At 34.1% G+C, this 16,544-nt stretch overlaps 1 protein-coding gene across 1 annotated transcript in view; it reads right to left on the bottom strand.

The window, feature by feature from the left end:
• The window catches only part of TBC1D32 (TBC1 domain family member 32), a 201,564-nt gene that overhangs the window by 29,829 nt on the left and 155,191 nt on the right, over positions 1-16,544 (bottom strand). Inside the window, exons 28-29 of the mRNA XM_047102681.1 lie at positions 15,348-15,431; positions 174-243 (exon numbers count right to left, since the gene is read on the bottom strand). Coding sequence (XP_046958637.1) covers positions 174-243; positions 15,348-15,431 — 154 coding nt within the window. The remainder of the gene's footprint in view (positions 1-173; positions 244-15,347; positions 15,432-16,544) is intronic.

The raw sequence follows: 16,544 nt of genomic DNA, 5'->3' as shown, positions 1-16,544 counted from the left end.
GAGGTAATTTAATCATATGCCAATATCCTCAAAACAAAGTTATTATTTTCTGAATGATAGACTCTGCATTTAAAGTACACACAATAGTTGGTTGTTAAATACTATTAAGCACATATCAGGTAGATAAGACAAATTCTAGAAATGAGCAAGGGAGATATTTCCCTGTAATATACCTGACAGTCATTTTAATGCCAAGCTGCTGCACAGATGAAAGACTTTCGTTCTTCACATTTGCATCAGTAGCTAAACACAAAAGAAAACTGGGTTATAAAAATGTATAAAAGTCTGCATAATAATCACAGTTTAATTGCAAATTGATGAAAGTAATATTTTTACATACTTTAATGTGAATTTTGAAAACACTGATGAATTTGTTCTTTTAAGAGCTGTCAGTTATATTTTCAAAGAAATTAATAAGAAACTTTACAAATAACTTTTCTCCTATAAAAATCATTTAAAAGCATATTAAACACAAACAACTAATTGTAGTTTTAAAGCAACCTATTTTTACTCGAATCTCAGAACACAAAAGGTGTTAGCCCAAAAATGATCTAGGATATTGTACTATAATCAAGCACTGCATATATAAGATTTTGAATTACAAATATATATAAGTATGGCTGTTTACCTCTTAAAGATTTAAGTCAAGAAGGAATAATCAGTTACTACTTATAATGTATAACAATATGTGAGGGTGGAGTGAACAAGGTTCTTCCAGCAGGTGCATTTTCTTTGTGATGGAGGAGTTGTGATCTACCAAAAGTGAAGGGGCTGTCTGGACTACGGGAGAGACTGAAAATTTAGTTCTGGAGAACATTGGATTACCAAGCTAACAGTGAATGCTCAAAAGCATCACTAGGTAGCGCTAAGGGGTCTAGTTGAAACTTTCAGTTTTTGGCTGAAGAAACTGTAGCATGCATACAGACAGACACACAATATTAAGGGAACTGTCCAAAATCACATAGTTATCAAGTGGCAAAGAGAACTAAAATCTGGGTTTCTCATACCCATATCGGTGATTTTTTTTTCCTCCCATTACACACTGGTGCATCTCATCTTATCAATATAATCTACTTAACTTATAGACTCATTCACTCCTTTTAATACACCCTTTTGGATAAAGTAACTTGCATTACCATGCTAGAAGCTGTGGGGGCTACAAGATAAATCATACATCATGCCCTAAAAGAACTTCCCACGTAGTGTCAGAGATAAAATTCATATATAGATAACTCTGATAAAAATGTTTTAAAGTACTAAGTGGAACAAGAATGGTACAGATAGAGAGTTATGTGAATTCAGAGAGGTTAGGAAGAAGCGGCATTTAAACTGAACCTTAAAATATGGTTAGGCTTGAGATCTACAGACATAAGGAGGAGAAACAAATTAAACATCACTGTTATCAAACATCTACTCATTGGACCAGCAATAATTCATCTTTTAACACTCTTAGAGGTAAGGTACATCTAGAAGCATCTCCTAGTTTGCCTAGGACTAGAGTGGTTTTAGCACTGGAAGTCTCGCCCTCATAGTCCTAGCCAAACCAGAGTGGTTTATCACCTATGTAGAGTGGCAATTTTCTTAAAAAAAAAAAAAAAAAAGATAAAATACTAATGTGCTCTGTTAATTTCTTGACAAGCTACACCTGAGTTTTTCTTATTTAGATCAGAACACAATCTTAGCAGTATTGTTATATTTTGCCTATAATGATAGCAGTTAAGCTACTTTTTATGTATCTTAGAATTCCTCCCTATTTATAACTCTAACTTTACTAATAGATGTGCATTCTAGATATACAGATTGCTAAGGACAGCTCTGCCCCATTTGTATAAGCCAGTAATTCTGCCTCCTTCTCTTAGAAAAAAAAAATGAGTTTTCATTACTTGACGCCAAAAACATATATGTCACAAATTATTCTCACTCTCACAAAATGGTCAATTTTTAAAACTATTAATCATCATTCATCATGTTCACCATAATTTTAAGTTCTTAGTATTATCAATGGCATTTAAAAAGAAACCAGCCATAATTTAAGCATCATTTTTAATGTCCCCTACAATATAATCAGGTTAAATTCATTTGGACAGTGACCAGGATGTTCTTTCTGTGTCAGTACCTGAATCTAACTCCTGGTGATCCTATATTTTATTAGCAATTGTATTTCAGTTTCCCCAGTTTAAATAACATAAAACTTTAGTGCTGTAGTGTTGGTGACACTGGCTGACTTTACAAAATTCAAGAAGTTTCAGTAAAATAAATATTTTGGTTTTATATATTTTTAGAACCATGAAATAGACCTACCTCCAATCAACTATCATAATGGGAGATTATAAGATTGATTTTTTTTATTAGTAAGCTATCAAATTTTCTTTAGGTATACCTTATATTCAAAGAAATATAATTAAGTATATAGTTTAATTAGTTTTGACAAATGCATACAAGCTGTATAACCGACATCCCTCTAAGATGTAGAAAATTTCCCTCGCCTAGAAGTTCCTCATGCTCCCTTCCAGCCAATTCCTGCATATCCTTCTTCCCTAAACTAGCTACTATTCTGATCTCTTTCACTGTTGGTGTAGCTCTACTTAGAACATCATATAAATGGATTCACAAGTATATACCCTTTTATGTTTGTTTTTATTTCACTTAACACAGTGTTTTGAGATTCATTCCATACTGTTGCATGTTATCAAGTTTTTTTTTAATTACAAGTAGTATTCCATTATATAAAATGCTGAAATTTGTTTATTCAATGTATATCCTGAAATTTATTTTTATTTTGGGACACACATGTTTCTTTTTTCAGATTTTAATTTTCATGAATAAAGAGCTCTGAACATTCTTGGACAAATATGAAAGGTGAGCTATCACCTCAGGCCTATCAGAATAGCTAAAAGACAAGAAAGAAGTGTCAGCAAAAATGTGGACAAAAGGAACCTTTGTACACTATTGGTGGGAATATAAATTGGTAGCTATGGCAGAAAACAGTAGAGAGGACTCCCCCCCCCAAATTAAAAATAGACATATCATATGATCCAATAATTCCACTATTGGGTATTTACCCAAAGAAAATTAAAACATTAATTCAAAAAGATACCTGTACCTCCGTTTATTGCAGCATTATTTACAGTAGGCAAAATATGGAAGCAACCTAAGTGTCCATCAACAGATGTATGAGTAAGGAAGATGTGGTGTATATCTGTACATACGTACATACACATGCACGTACACACACACACACACACAGGAAGATTACACAGCCATAAAAAAGGATGAGATCATGCCACAGGTGACAACATGGATGGACCTAGAGGGTATTATGCTAAGTGAAATAAGACTAAAACAAATACCGTATGATTTCACTCATATGTGGAATCAAAAAAAAAAAAAAAGAAAAAAGAACAAACAACAGAATCAGTCTTATAAATACAGAAAACAAACGGTGCTTGCCAGAAGAGAGGGTGTTGAAGTGTTAGGCAAATGGGTGAAGGGGAGTGGGAGATATAAGCATCCAGTTATGGAATGAATAAATCATGGGGATAAAAGCCACAGTGTAAGAAATACAGGTGATGATACTGTAATTGCAATGTATGGGGACAGACAGTAGCTACACTTATAATGAACAAAACATAACGTATAAACAATCAAATCACTATGTTGTACACCTAGAATTAATGTAACATTGTGTGCAAACTATACTCAAAAACAAAACAAAATGAAATAGTAAAGTTCTTCAGGCTGAAATGATACTATGAATACATAGATACACACATGTACAAGAGTACAAGATAATGTAAATATATGGGTAAATATAAAATAATTTTGCTCGTTTCTTAATTCAGTTAAAAATAATTGACTCAAGGGAAAAATAATGTGTAAAAGTAAAATGCATGGAGAAAATAGCACACAGGAATGACAAATGGAAATATGCTTTTTGTAAGGTTCTTATGTGAATAACATAATATTAATTCAGGGTAGATAAAAATTATCAAAATTATATATAGAAGTTTAAAATACCGATAATCATGTAAATGGACTAAAAACAATCAATGGCAGAAATTCTCAGACTGAATTAAAAACAGAAAGCAAGATACAACTATATGCTATATGTTTTAGGATGCCCTTAAACTGAAAGACATGATAAAGAATGGGAAAACATATCCTATCAATACTAATCGTAAGAAAGCTGAATGTCGACATTATTGCCAGACAAAATACACTCTAGGACAAAGAGTATTAGAGATAAGATACTTTTTTTTTTAAAGAATAGCATGATCAGTTTATCAAGAAGAAAAAGCATTACTAAGTATGTATTTACCAAATTGGAAAGCTTTACAATACATGAAGCAAAAACTAAATAATTAAAGGGACAAACAGAAGGGGCGCCTGGGTGGCGCAGTCGGTTAAGCGTCCGACTTCAGCCAGGTCACGATCTCACGGTCCGTGAGTTCGAGCCCCGCGTCAGGCTCTGGGCTGATGGCTCGGAGCCTGGAGCCTGTTTCCGATTCTGTGTCTCCCTCTCTCTCTGCCCCTCCCCCGTTCATGCTCTGTCTCTCTCTGTCCCAAAAAAAATAAATAAACGTTGAAAAAAAATTAAAAAAAAAATAAAGGGACAAACAGATAAACATAAAATAATAAAGAGACAGCTCAACACTACTGTATCAGTATTTGGTACCAAAAACAGACAAAAATTTAGAAATTATCTAGAAAATCTGAACAGCATGACAGAACTAAATTGTCCTTATCGGTTATTTATAAAACACTACAACCATCAGCTCCAAAACATACATCCTTTTCATTTGTTAATGGAACATTTACTAAGACAGAACATTTATTAGGCCATAAAAAGTTTCAATAAATTAGAAATAAATTAAATTATACAGAGAATATTCTCTAAATACAAAAGAACTAAAATAGAAACCAATAACGAAAAGATATCTGGAAAATCTCCCAACACTTGAAAGTTAAGCAAAACACTGGAAATTGAGGTCAAAGAAGAACTAGCAAGCTAAATTAGAAAATATTTTCAATGTAATGATAATTAAGACCTATCTAAACATGCATTGGGAGGCAACTAAAGCACTGCTTAGGGGAAATTTTATAGCTCTATCTACTTATATTAGAAAAGAATAAAGGTTTAAAGTCAGTGATATAAACTTCTATCACAGAAGCTAGAAAAAGAGGTAGAAATTAAACCCAAAGTCAGTAGAAAGAAGGAATAAAATATAATACAAACCAATAAAAGAGAAAATAAAGAAGTACAGAGTATATCAATAAAACCAAATTTTAGTTCTTTGAAAAGATCAATAATACTGACAAAACTCTACACGGCTTATAAAGAAAAAAAGAAAGACAACACAAATTATCATTATCAAGAATAAAAGAGAAAATATCACCATAGATCTTACACACCCAAGAAGACAGCAAATCTGTGAAGAGTCTTACATTAATTAATGAAATTGAATCAATATTTAAAAAGCATACCATGAAGCAAACTCAGACCCATATGGTGTCACTTAACTAGTTAATTGTATCAAATAAGTAAATTAGTAACAATCTTGCATACTTATAAGCACAGCATAACCATGACCCCAAAAGATGCAAAGACATTAAAGAAAACTAATGACTAATATTGCACATGAATATAAATAGAAAAAAATATTTAAAAAATATTAGCCAAATTCAGCAATATATTAAAAGAATAAAGTATCATGATTAAGAAGAGTTCATCTGAAAAATGCAAAGTTAGTTTAACATTCAAAAATCTATCAAATCCATCCTTTCCCCTAAGAATAGGAACAAGCAAATTGTATACTCCTACTTATACACTTAATTAAGCCTTGACAAAATGTACAAAATAATTCAACGAGGTAAAAAGCTTTTCAATTAATTGTGTGGGAACTAGATATCAGGGGGGAAAAGGTGTAAACTCTTACCTCATACCACATAATGAATAACTCAAAACAGATTATAAACCTGCAGTTAAAACTATAAAGTTTTAACCTATGAAGTACAGAAGACTATCTTTATGGCTTTAATGTAAACAAAGATTTTCTGAACAGAACCCTGAAAGTACTGCCCACAGAAGAAAAATTGGTAAGTTGGACTTCATCAAAATTTGACTTTATTTTTCAAATTTTTATTTAAATTCTTGTTAGTTAACATATAGTGTAATATTGGCTTCAGGAGTAAAACTTAGTGATTCATCACTTACACAGAACACACAGTGCTCAACACAAGTACCCTCCTTAATACCGAATACCATTTAACTTATTCTCCACCTATCTCCCCTCCATCCACCCTGTTTGTTCTCTATAGTTAAGTCTCTTATGGTTTGCATCTGTTGTTTCCCCCAAGTTATTAATTTTAACCATTCTGACAGATGCAAAGTGGTATCTCATCATGGTTGATATGGATTTCCCTGATGATCAGTGATATTGAGCATCTTTTCATGTGTCTGTTAGCCATCTGGATGTTTTCTTTGGAAAAATGTTCATGTCTTCTGCCCATTTCTTAACTGAAATATTTATTTTTGGGGTGCTGAGTTTGATAAATTCTTTATAGATTTTGAATACTAACCCTTTATCACATATCTCATTTGCAAATATCTTCTCCCATTCTGTAGGTTGCCTTTTAGTTTGGTGATTGTTCCTTCGCTGTGCAGAAGCTTTTTATCTTGATGAAGTTCTAATAGTTTGCATTTGCTTTTGTTTCCCTTGCCTCTGGAGACATGTCTAGTAAAAAGTTGCTGCCTGTGTTCTCCTCTATGATTTTGATGGTTTCCTATCTCACATTTAGGTCTTTCATCAATTTTGTATTTATTATTGTATATTGTGAAAGAAAGTGGTCCAGTTTCATTCTTCTGCATGTTGCTCTCCAGTTGTCCCAAAACCATTTGTTGAAGTAACTGTCTTTTTCCCATTGGATATTATATCCCACTTTGTCAAAAATTAGCTGCCCATATAGTTGTGGGTCCATTTCTGGGCTTTCTATTCTGTTACATTGATCTATGTGTCTGTTTTTGTGTGAGTACCATACTATCTTGATGACTACAGCTTTGTAATACAGTTTGAAGTCTGATGCCCCCAGCTTTGCATTTGTTTTTCAAGATTGCTTTGGCTATTCAGGGTCTTTGTGGTTCCATACAAATTTTAGGATTGTTTATTCTAGCTCTGTGAAAAATGCTGGTCTTATTGGTAGGGATTCCATTAAATGTGTGGATTGCTCTGGGCAGTATAGACATTTTAGCAATGTTTGTTCTTCCAATCCATGAGCATGGAATGTTTTTCCATTTCTGTGTCATCTTCAATTTCTTTCATAAGTGTTCTATAGTTTTCAGAGTACAGATCTTTCACTTCTTTGGTTGGGTTTACTCCTAGGTATCTTATGGGTTTTGGTGCAGTTGTACATTGGATCAATTCCTTGATTTCTCTTTCTGCTTCTTAAAGGTGGACTTTCATTCATCAAAAGACACCATTAAGGAAATAACTAAACAGGCTACACAATGAAAGAAAATACCTGCAGCATAAATTAGAGAAAGGATCATATCCATAATCTATAACCACCACCTATAACTCAAACATAAGAAGTCATGAAACCCATATAAAAATGTTGAGGTGGATAGGAAACAAAATACTTGGATAGACATCTCAAAAGAAGAGATGTATCCAACACCATTAATCATCAGGAAAATGTAAATTAAAACCACATGGAGATACTACTGCACACCTACTAAAATAGCTAAAATTTAAGACTGAAAATACCGAGTGTTGGTAAGAATAAAGAGCAATTGGAACTGTCATACACTGTTGGTTAGAGTGTAAAATGGTACAACTATTCTGGAAAATGGTTTGGGAATTTTTCATAACATTGAACATACTTCTCTCTATGAATTCCACTTATCTAAAAGATTGATTTTTATAAACTATTACCAGAACAATTTTTACTTAGACAATAATGCTTAGAATTCTAGTACATATAAAATTGGACTAAACATGAGAAATATTTATCTTCATCTACATATAGATCTATGTGCTTATAATACTAATGTTTCTCTTTTGAAAGTATCATACAGCTAAATATCTTAATAGGAGGAGTGTACAGTGGGCTAAGAGTACTAATAAGGAGCATTCCTGATGCTATCGAATTCTGTACATCAGGGTAACTTCTAGCAGAAGATGCTGACATCTGTATCAGTGAAGAATGGAATAGTTAAGGATCAAGGTGAGTGAGTTACCCAAAAGGACTATGATACTCCATGTTATATGAGGTTCGGGTTCTTAGTTCTTCCCCATATAAGGAAAGAGTACTTCCAGAGTGATCTAGCTGTCTGCCTGAGGAGTCCTTTTACCTCTTCTGGGATTGTGTAAATAATTTCCCGATCTATGCCTTTTCTAAAAGTTTATGATGCTGTATATTGAGTAAAAACTGAATTCTGCACATTTCAACAGATAATTGTTCCCAATTATGGCTGTTCATCAAATTTCTCTCAGCCTTTTAAAAGTAAAGATAAACAGACTCCACTCCAGACTACTGAAGGAGTTTGCTAAGAGTGAATGTCCAGTCATTTGTATTTTTAAAGACCGCTACAGCTTATTCCTTGTGCACTGAACTGGAGATCAACATTTAAAGGAAAAAAGGTGAAGTTTAGCTACAGTTAAAATTGGACAGGAATAGTCCACCACACAAATTTCATTTTTAAGAATGTAGTAGTTAAATAATCAAAGAGGCGTTTAAATGAGAATATGGGGGAGGGTATTAAACATACCAAAACAAACATCAAATACCCATTCTAAGAAAACACTAATAATAGAGCGCCCTCGGTGGTTCAATCAGTTAAGCGTCTGAATCTTGATTTTGGCTCAGGTCATGATCTCATGGTTCGTGAGCTCAGGATCTACATCAGCTCCATCCTAACCATGGAGCCTGCTTGGGATATTCTCTCTCCCCTCTCTCTCTCTCTGCCTCACCCCCTACTCGCACATGTGTGTGCACGCTCTCTGGCTCTCTCTCTCTGAAGATACATAAACATTAAAAAAAAAAAACAATAAATGAAAACAGTAATATTAAATACACATAGGTGACATTAGTGTGAATAAAGCCCCATTGAAAAAAATAAAGTTTCAAAACAGGAATAAAGAAGTCAGAAAATAGTTAACTATTTACTAAATATTTTATTTACAGAGCCACTTCAATTTTAAATTTGTCTGATATATGACAACTTGACAAACAGAAATGGATCTTGGGACTACAAAAGTTCACTGAAATAATCTTTTGTTATATGCAACCTGGACTAAATACAATTTATGAAGCAATAATTAAAATCCTCAGAAATAAAGCAAAATTGATGGGGTAAAATAAAATTCAATGATAAAAATATATGTCTTCAGGGGATTCTGATGTATCACTGGTAACCAATGACTTATTGAAACATGCGCATCTATGTGTGAGATACATAACAGGTGCTTAATAAACACTGAGTGAATGAGTAGAAAAATGAATAAATGAATGAACAAGAAATTATACTTCATATCAAATGGAACAAGGTAGAGATGGAAATGGATATGGATTTAAAAATATTTTCTGTATATTGAAATTAAGTAACAAATGGACGATATAGTTCCTACTCCCTGGAGTCACTATGAAAAACATGTTGCTGATAAAAAATCAACCAATGACACCTGTAGCATCATAGTTACCCTACTTAATGTCAATTCAGTCACAGTATTAACTATTTGAAATAACCAATCAATTTAATTGTAAACACAACGGTCTCAGAACAAAAAGAGTTGGAAAAATTGGCTTAATATTGACTGAAATTGCTCACTCTGGTAATGAATTATGTTCTGTTTTTGGTTTGCAAGCTAGCACACAGAGCAGTAGTAGAAGATATGAAATCTATTCCGCCTGGCACTTGGCTAATGTTGTGGAAAAAATTAATTTTTAGAAGAGTAAAGAACTTCTCCAGTGGAGTACATTTCCATGGTTAGAGAAGCAGTTACCGCTTTGTTGTTTACGGATTCTTCTGAAAGCCCTGCTGTATTTGTTATAAAGTCAAAGAACTCTCACCATCCAAAGGAGTCAACCAATCGGTATACTCTCTCCTACCTCCTTCCTTCCCCAGAGACAGTCTGCAGACTCTGTTGCTTCTCTTTTAACATGTGGTTGTAACTATCCATTTTATTCAATTCTTACTGACATAAAATTCAACTTCTTGTGGCCAAGCTATTGTGAGTCTCAGTCTCCTAATTGGTATAATCAGCATTATTTGGGGGAAAAAAAGGAATTTTCTTTCCAGGTCTCTATGCAATGACCCTTTCCTGCAAGTCTCCCTTTCTAGTTTTTTCAGCTGTAATAGCCCAGCAGGCCACACTGATGCCACTCTTTCTGCTCCATTATCACTTCTTCCTCTTATCCTCCATGATGGCACTAGTCAACTCTGATCACTCTTTCCACTGAAAACCTGTGGCACTTGAAACAAAACCCCTCATTTGATAATAACCCAATTTAAATACCATAATTAAAGGCATATTGCCGGAAATAAAATAGTGAGCTGGAAAATACCAGTTTTCTTTATTTTCTCTTACTAAATGCTGCAATTTACTTAATTCATGATTGTATTACTATTTCCCCTCTTTTGAGGACAATGTAATCCATGTTATATATTTCCTTGCAATTATCAAGTGTACTCACAAACATGCTCCCTAAATGTAAGATAGAAAAGAGCATATTTGCTGAATGCCAAAGAAGGTAGAAAATGTGTTTATATATATTAAGGTTAAAAGTATTTTAATAGTCAAAAGGTGAAACAATGCAATATTTTCTGATTTCTTTCCAACTTTTTGATTAAAAGCATAAAGAGTAAAGTCCTAACATTAAAATAATTACTACCTTTAAAGGAATATTTCTCATTTAAAGAAGCAATTACAGTAGGAAAAAAAAATCCCCAACTCATTCCAGGGAATTAAACCAAGAAAAAATTGACATCACTTAAGATTTGGAAAGATACCTATATAGATGTACAAACTGCAATTGTGCAGAAATTTGTTCATTCCTTTTTCTTTAAGGGGATAAACGGCTAAAGTAATCTGATTTTTCCAGATTTGCAAATTTTATAATGGATTGAAATCCTGAGGGAACTAACAACAGATGGATGATTGTGTTATTCTAATTTCAGCTACCTTAGGGTTTAAGCAAGCTGTCATTTTTAAAAAGACAATTTCTCATTTCAAGAAACATGAAAAAAACCAATGAATATATCTATCCAGCATTTGATTTGAAACATCTTTTATATCAAAACATGGTTTTTATTTATTTAAAGTAAATAGAGTGAGGGGCGCCTGGGTGGCGCAGTCGGTTAAGCGTCCGACTTCAGCCAGGTCACGATCTCGCGGTCCGTGAGTTCGAGCCCCGCGTCAGGCTCTGGGCTGATGGCTCGGAGCCTGGAGCCTGTTTCCGATTCTGTGTCTCCCTCTCTCTCTGCCCCTCCCCCGTTCATGCTCTGTCTCTCTCTGTCCCAAAAATAAATAAAAACGTTGAAGAAAAAAAAAATTAAAGTAAATAGAGTGAAATTTTATAATAGGAAACCATTGATTCACTAGCCAAAACAATAAATGATGAAGGGTAAGGATATCTAAAGCTATGGGAAGAAAATGATGTTAGCAATAAGCTTACCCTATCATAATATATACTGTACAATCAATAAATAAGAAGCTACCTTATTTTTGGCTGTACTCTAAAACTCCAGTGGACAGCTGTTCAGCAGGAGCCTTTAAAGAATTTAAATTCACATTTGGAGTTTATCTGCCTCGATCATACATCCAAAAAAGCCATCTGAAATCTCCCTCAGCATAATTGAGAAATTTAATACAGGGCAATGAATGTGTACATATTGAGCAATTAGTCTTGTTAAGTATTAGATGATTTATAAAACATATCTACAGAAAATGTGACCCAACAATGTGCCAAGGATAGCTGCAGAAATTGGAGATTATACTGAAGACTAGGGAATGGCCACACAAATCTCCATAATTACCATTTCTTGTTTCCTCTCTTAGTCACAGACATGACCATTAATCCCTGTATGTTTTCACATACATTTCCAGGCTTATTCATAAAGTTATCATTTTCTTCACAAATGGTCTTCTGCAAAATTCTCTTCACAATTTGTTTTCTTTCCTCTGTACTTCAATTGCCTGATTTTAAATGTGATGATTATGCCTACTGCAAAGTGTAGTTATTCATAGGGTTGAATAAAGAACACACATCAAGTACCTCAACATACTACTTAGCTCATAAGAGGTGCTCAATATGTATCAATTCCCTTCATCTACCTAAATTTCTGTTTAATACTACCTTATATTTTCCTCTCATTTCTTTGTTCTCATTTTCTTATGTTCTATTTCACCCCTTTGCCAAACCTGCATTAAAGGTTACTGTGTAAATAATTAGGTGTATGTTCATATGTGTATATGCAATTACCAATACATTTAGAATTGTTATACAGATGTATTTGTGTGAATACAAATAATTATGTTACAGTATATGTATTTATTTTAATAAAAATATATCAAATACTATATTAAAGATACAAAGGAGTTTGAGACCTAATGGGATAATTGAAACTAGCCACATACAACAAATATCAAAATAGTAGTTTAAAGTGAATATAATAATGAGCACAGAGGAGGAACATCTACTTAGTAAGAGGGAAGGGAACATTGTAGCTGCAACTTTACAGTTGAGTTGGACATTATCCTATGGGTGTCACGGGGAGAGGAAAGCTCATTCAGGAGGAAGAGGCAGAACAAAGGTTCAGTGACATGAATGCACGGGAGGTCTTTGATAGTGGTAATAGAGTCAGAGGGATAGGCTGGCCCAGACTGGAAGTAAATATTTTTAAGTAAATATGATGTACAGTGTCTAACTTGAATAAATATTTAAATGATAATTTCTCCAGCAAACAGAGGAGTCATGCCACCGTAATGAGGAAGAGGAGCAATATCTCTTGATTATCTATTAATCATGAGTCTTTGCTACATCTCTGCTATGTTCACTATCTCTTTGTTTACCAACCCTCCCATTCTGGATATTCACCTTTGGCAGATTTCACTCTACTTCATCCTTTACACAGTCACTAAAATAATCTTCCTAAAGTACAGATGAATCAAGTAAGGCTTCTGCTCAGAAATCTCAAAGGATTTAATCTATTGCCTACTAAAATTAAGACAAACTGATTGACATAATTTATGAAGCCCCCCTCCTTCATTCTTTTAGCCATTCTTTTATTTGTCAAATATTTCTTAATACTGCCATTCTAGTTGCAGAAGATATGATAGATAAGATATGGAAACTACCCTATAGGAGTTTACTGTCACATGAAGAATTAGACATTAAGTCAGAATGTGAGAAAGATATGACAGAGATGCATATTGGCTTTGCATATGAAGCTGATGATTTAGCAATTTATATTTTCAGCTCACATTTTTCCCCTAAATGCTAGATTCAAATATCCAATCCAGTGTAAAAAACATTATCTATTTAAATGTATAACAAGCATTCAAAACATAACATAAAATCAAGCTCTTCACCCCCTCTCTCAAACCTATTTCTCCCCCATATCAGTGTATGATAATCTCATCCTTCCAGTGGTTTGGATCAATAACTTAGAGTCTTTAATTCCTTCCTTTCTCTTACATTCCATAGTCAATCTGTTACTCAATTCTGTTGGCTCTCTAATCAAAATATACCAAGGATCCAAATATTTCTATCTCTCACCGACATCCTCATCCAGACTATTACCATTTTTCACCTGCATCTTCTCAATAGCCTCCTAATCCATCTTCCTGCTTTAGTCCTTTGTCCTCCCTTCAGTCTTTTTCTCAACACAGCCACCATAGTGATTTTTGTGTAAATCTGAGGATGTGTTCCTATGTTCAAGATGCTACAGTGACTTTCAAAAGCCCTCTATCATCCTTCCCTGTATGCCTTCAATACCTACAATGCTTCTCCTGTACTTGTGTTCAGACACTCACGTCTCCTTCCTGGTCACTAGCTGTAATTCTCCTCCCCTGAAAATATCTACTTATCTTGCCCCCAACTTCTGCTAGTCTGAACATGATTTAATAATGTAACCTTCGTGCCCAAATAGCACTCTGTAGCCCTCTTCCCTGCTGTGTATTTCTCATTCGCTATCATATTATTTGATATACTGAAACATTTATTTCTTTATTGTCTGTGCTCCCACCAGAAGGCAAGATTTTCTCCTTCTTTTGTTTCCTGCTGTGCTTAAATGCTTAGAAAAATTCTACTAAATACTAGAGAACGATATCCGTTTAATAAACGAGTGTGTATTTGGGTGGGGGAAGGAGAAGTTGACCGTACTAATAGTTTAGGGTTCCTGAAAAATAAATAAAAGGCAAGGAGAGAAAGACATGATGCTGGAGAGGAAGAAAAGGGAAGGATAACATAAGGCCTTAGGTTTTATAAGAAGCTTAGACTTTATGCAATGGTCAATGGTGATCTTCCAGGGAATACAGGAATGAATGGTTCAGATTCACACTTCAAAGATCACTCTGAGAGCAGCACAAAGAATACCTTTGAAGAGAAATCAGATTCTAATCAGCAACACCAGGAAAAGAGGCTGTTGTAATACTCGAGGCAAGAAGTAATGGTGGCCTGAACAAAGAAATCAATTAAGTAGATACACTTGAGATCTATTAAGAACACAGAGTTAACATGGTTTGGTAATTGGGAAGAAAATGTGGACTTAAATCCACATAAAATGTGGATTTACTCAGTTTCTGGTTTAGGTGGACAGTAGTACTGCCCACCAAAATAGACAATGTAGAAAAAGAGTACATATCAATAAGGTCTAATGAGGTGAGGGCCCTGTTGGACATTTCAAGTTTGAGGGCTTCCATAGCACCTCTAGGTGATATTTACCTATCAAGTAGCTGGGAATACCACAATGAAGCTTATAGTTGATCTTTGAATGGAGGATGTGAATCAGAAGTTATCAATATATAAAGTAGGTAAAATCGTACAAACAAATGAGATCACTAGAGGACAGTGAATAGAATCAGAAGAGAAGACACTGCCTTAAAGGAAAATAACTTTTGATGGGTAGATAGGAAAAAAAAGAGCTCAGAAAGGAGTTAGAAAGTTATAAGAAAACTCACACATTTGCACAGAAGAGACTGAAAGACATCTAGATTATCCATAACACCAAGTGAGAGATTTTTAAGATGCAAGTTTGTGCATATTTTTAATCTAATTAGCTCTATGAAATATTATCTATTTTTTAGATAATTAAGTACTTTTCAAAATTCAAGATGTTTAAAACGTACCTGTATATTCCACTGAGGGGAAGTAACATTCAGATGGGCTTTCAGAGAGATGAAGCACAAATTTTTCAAGCAATTCTGGTAAAGCTGTAATAAACAAGAGAATAATTAGGATATTAAAGGTTAAGAATATACATGATAATACATCTCTAAAGTCACAGACTAGTAGATAAAAGTCATCTGAACTTCTTCACAGTTACACTCTTAAGGGGGTCCAATTCAAAACACATACCGCTTTAATATTCATAACAATGTTTCCAATGTAAATTAAATTTTAATTGCTTCACTGAGAACCTATTCAATGTAAAACTGGAAAAGAATCATGTTATCTTTAGATTCTCTACGGATTACTTCAGAACTTGCTAAATGATTTCGATACAGAAAGAAAATCATCACTAATTAGGCTATAATATCTTATCATTATTCACACATACAAAAAAAAAAAAAATATCTGAACTCCAGGACCACAGTCAAGGGACAGTTCTCCTCTTTCAAAACCAGGACATGTTAGGTGTTTTAGACACTTTGCAACTTTATATATGTTCAAGACAACTGGATCAAAAGTAAGCTTGCCAGCAACTGGGCAAAGGGTAAGATGCACTGGCAGAAAACAGGAATTTTAGGGCAATGATACTCTTCTGTATGATAAATCTCCCCCATTATACATTTGTTAAAATTCATAAAATGTACATGGCACCTGGGTGGCTCAGTTGTTTAAGCATCTGACTTCGACTCAGGTCATGATCTCATGGTTCATGAGTTTGAGCCTCGCATTAGGTTCATTGCTTTCAGTACAGAGCCCACTTCAGATCTTCTGTCCCCCTCCCCCGCCCCTCCCCCATTCACATGTGTGTGCTTTCTCTCTCTCAAAAAATAAACACTAAAAAAAATTCATAGGATGTACAAACACTAGGAATCAACCCTAATATAAACTATGTACTTTGGGAGACAATGATGTGTCAATGTAGGTTCATTGATTGTAACAGGGGTATCACTCTGATGTGAGATATTTATAGTGGGGAAAGTTGTGCATATATGCAGGTATAGAATGTATATGGGAATTCTGTACTTTCTGCTGAATTTTGCTGCGAATCTAAAGTTGCTCTAAAAAATAAAGTTCATATTTAAAAAAATAGGAAGAGTGGCACCTGGGTGGCTCAGTCGGTTAAGCGTCCGACTTCAGCTCAGGTCATGATCTCA

The sequence above is a fragment of the Lynx rufus genome, unplaced genomic scaffold, assembly GCF_022079265.1.
Source record: "Lynx rufus isolate CCGP_SWC_20201006 ecotype Redwood Valley unplaced genomic scaffold, mLynRuf1.p SCAF_6, whole genome shotgun sequence".
NCBI lineage: Eukaryota > Metazoa > Chordata > Mammalia > Carnivora > Felidae > Lynx > Lynx rufus.
This window is presented reverse-complemented; position numbering and strand designations above follow the sequence as displayed.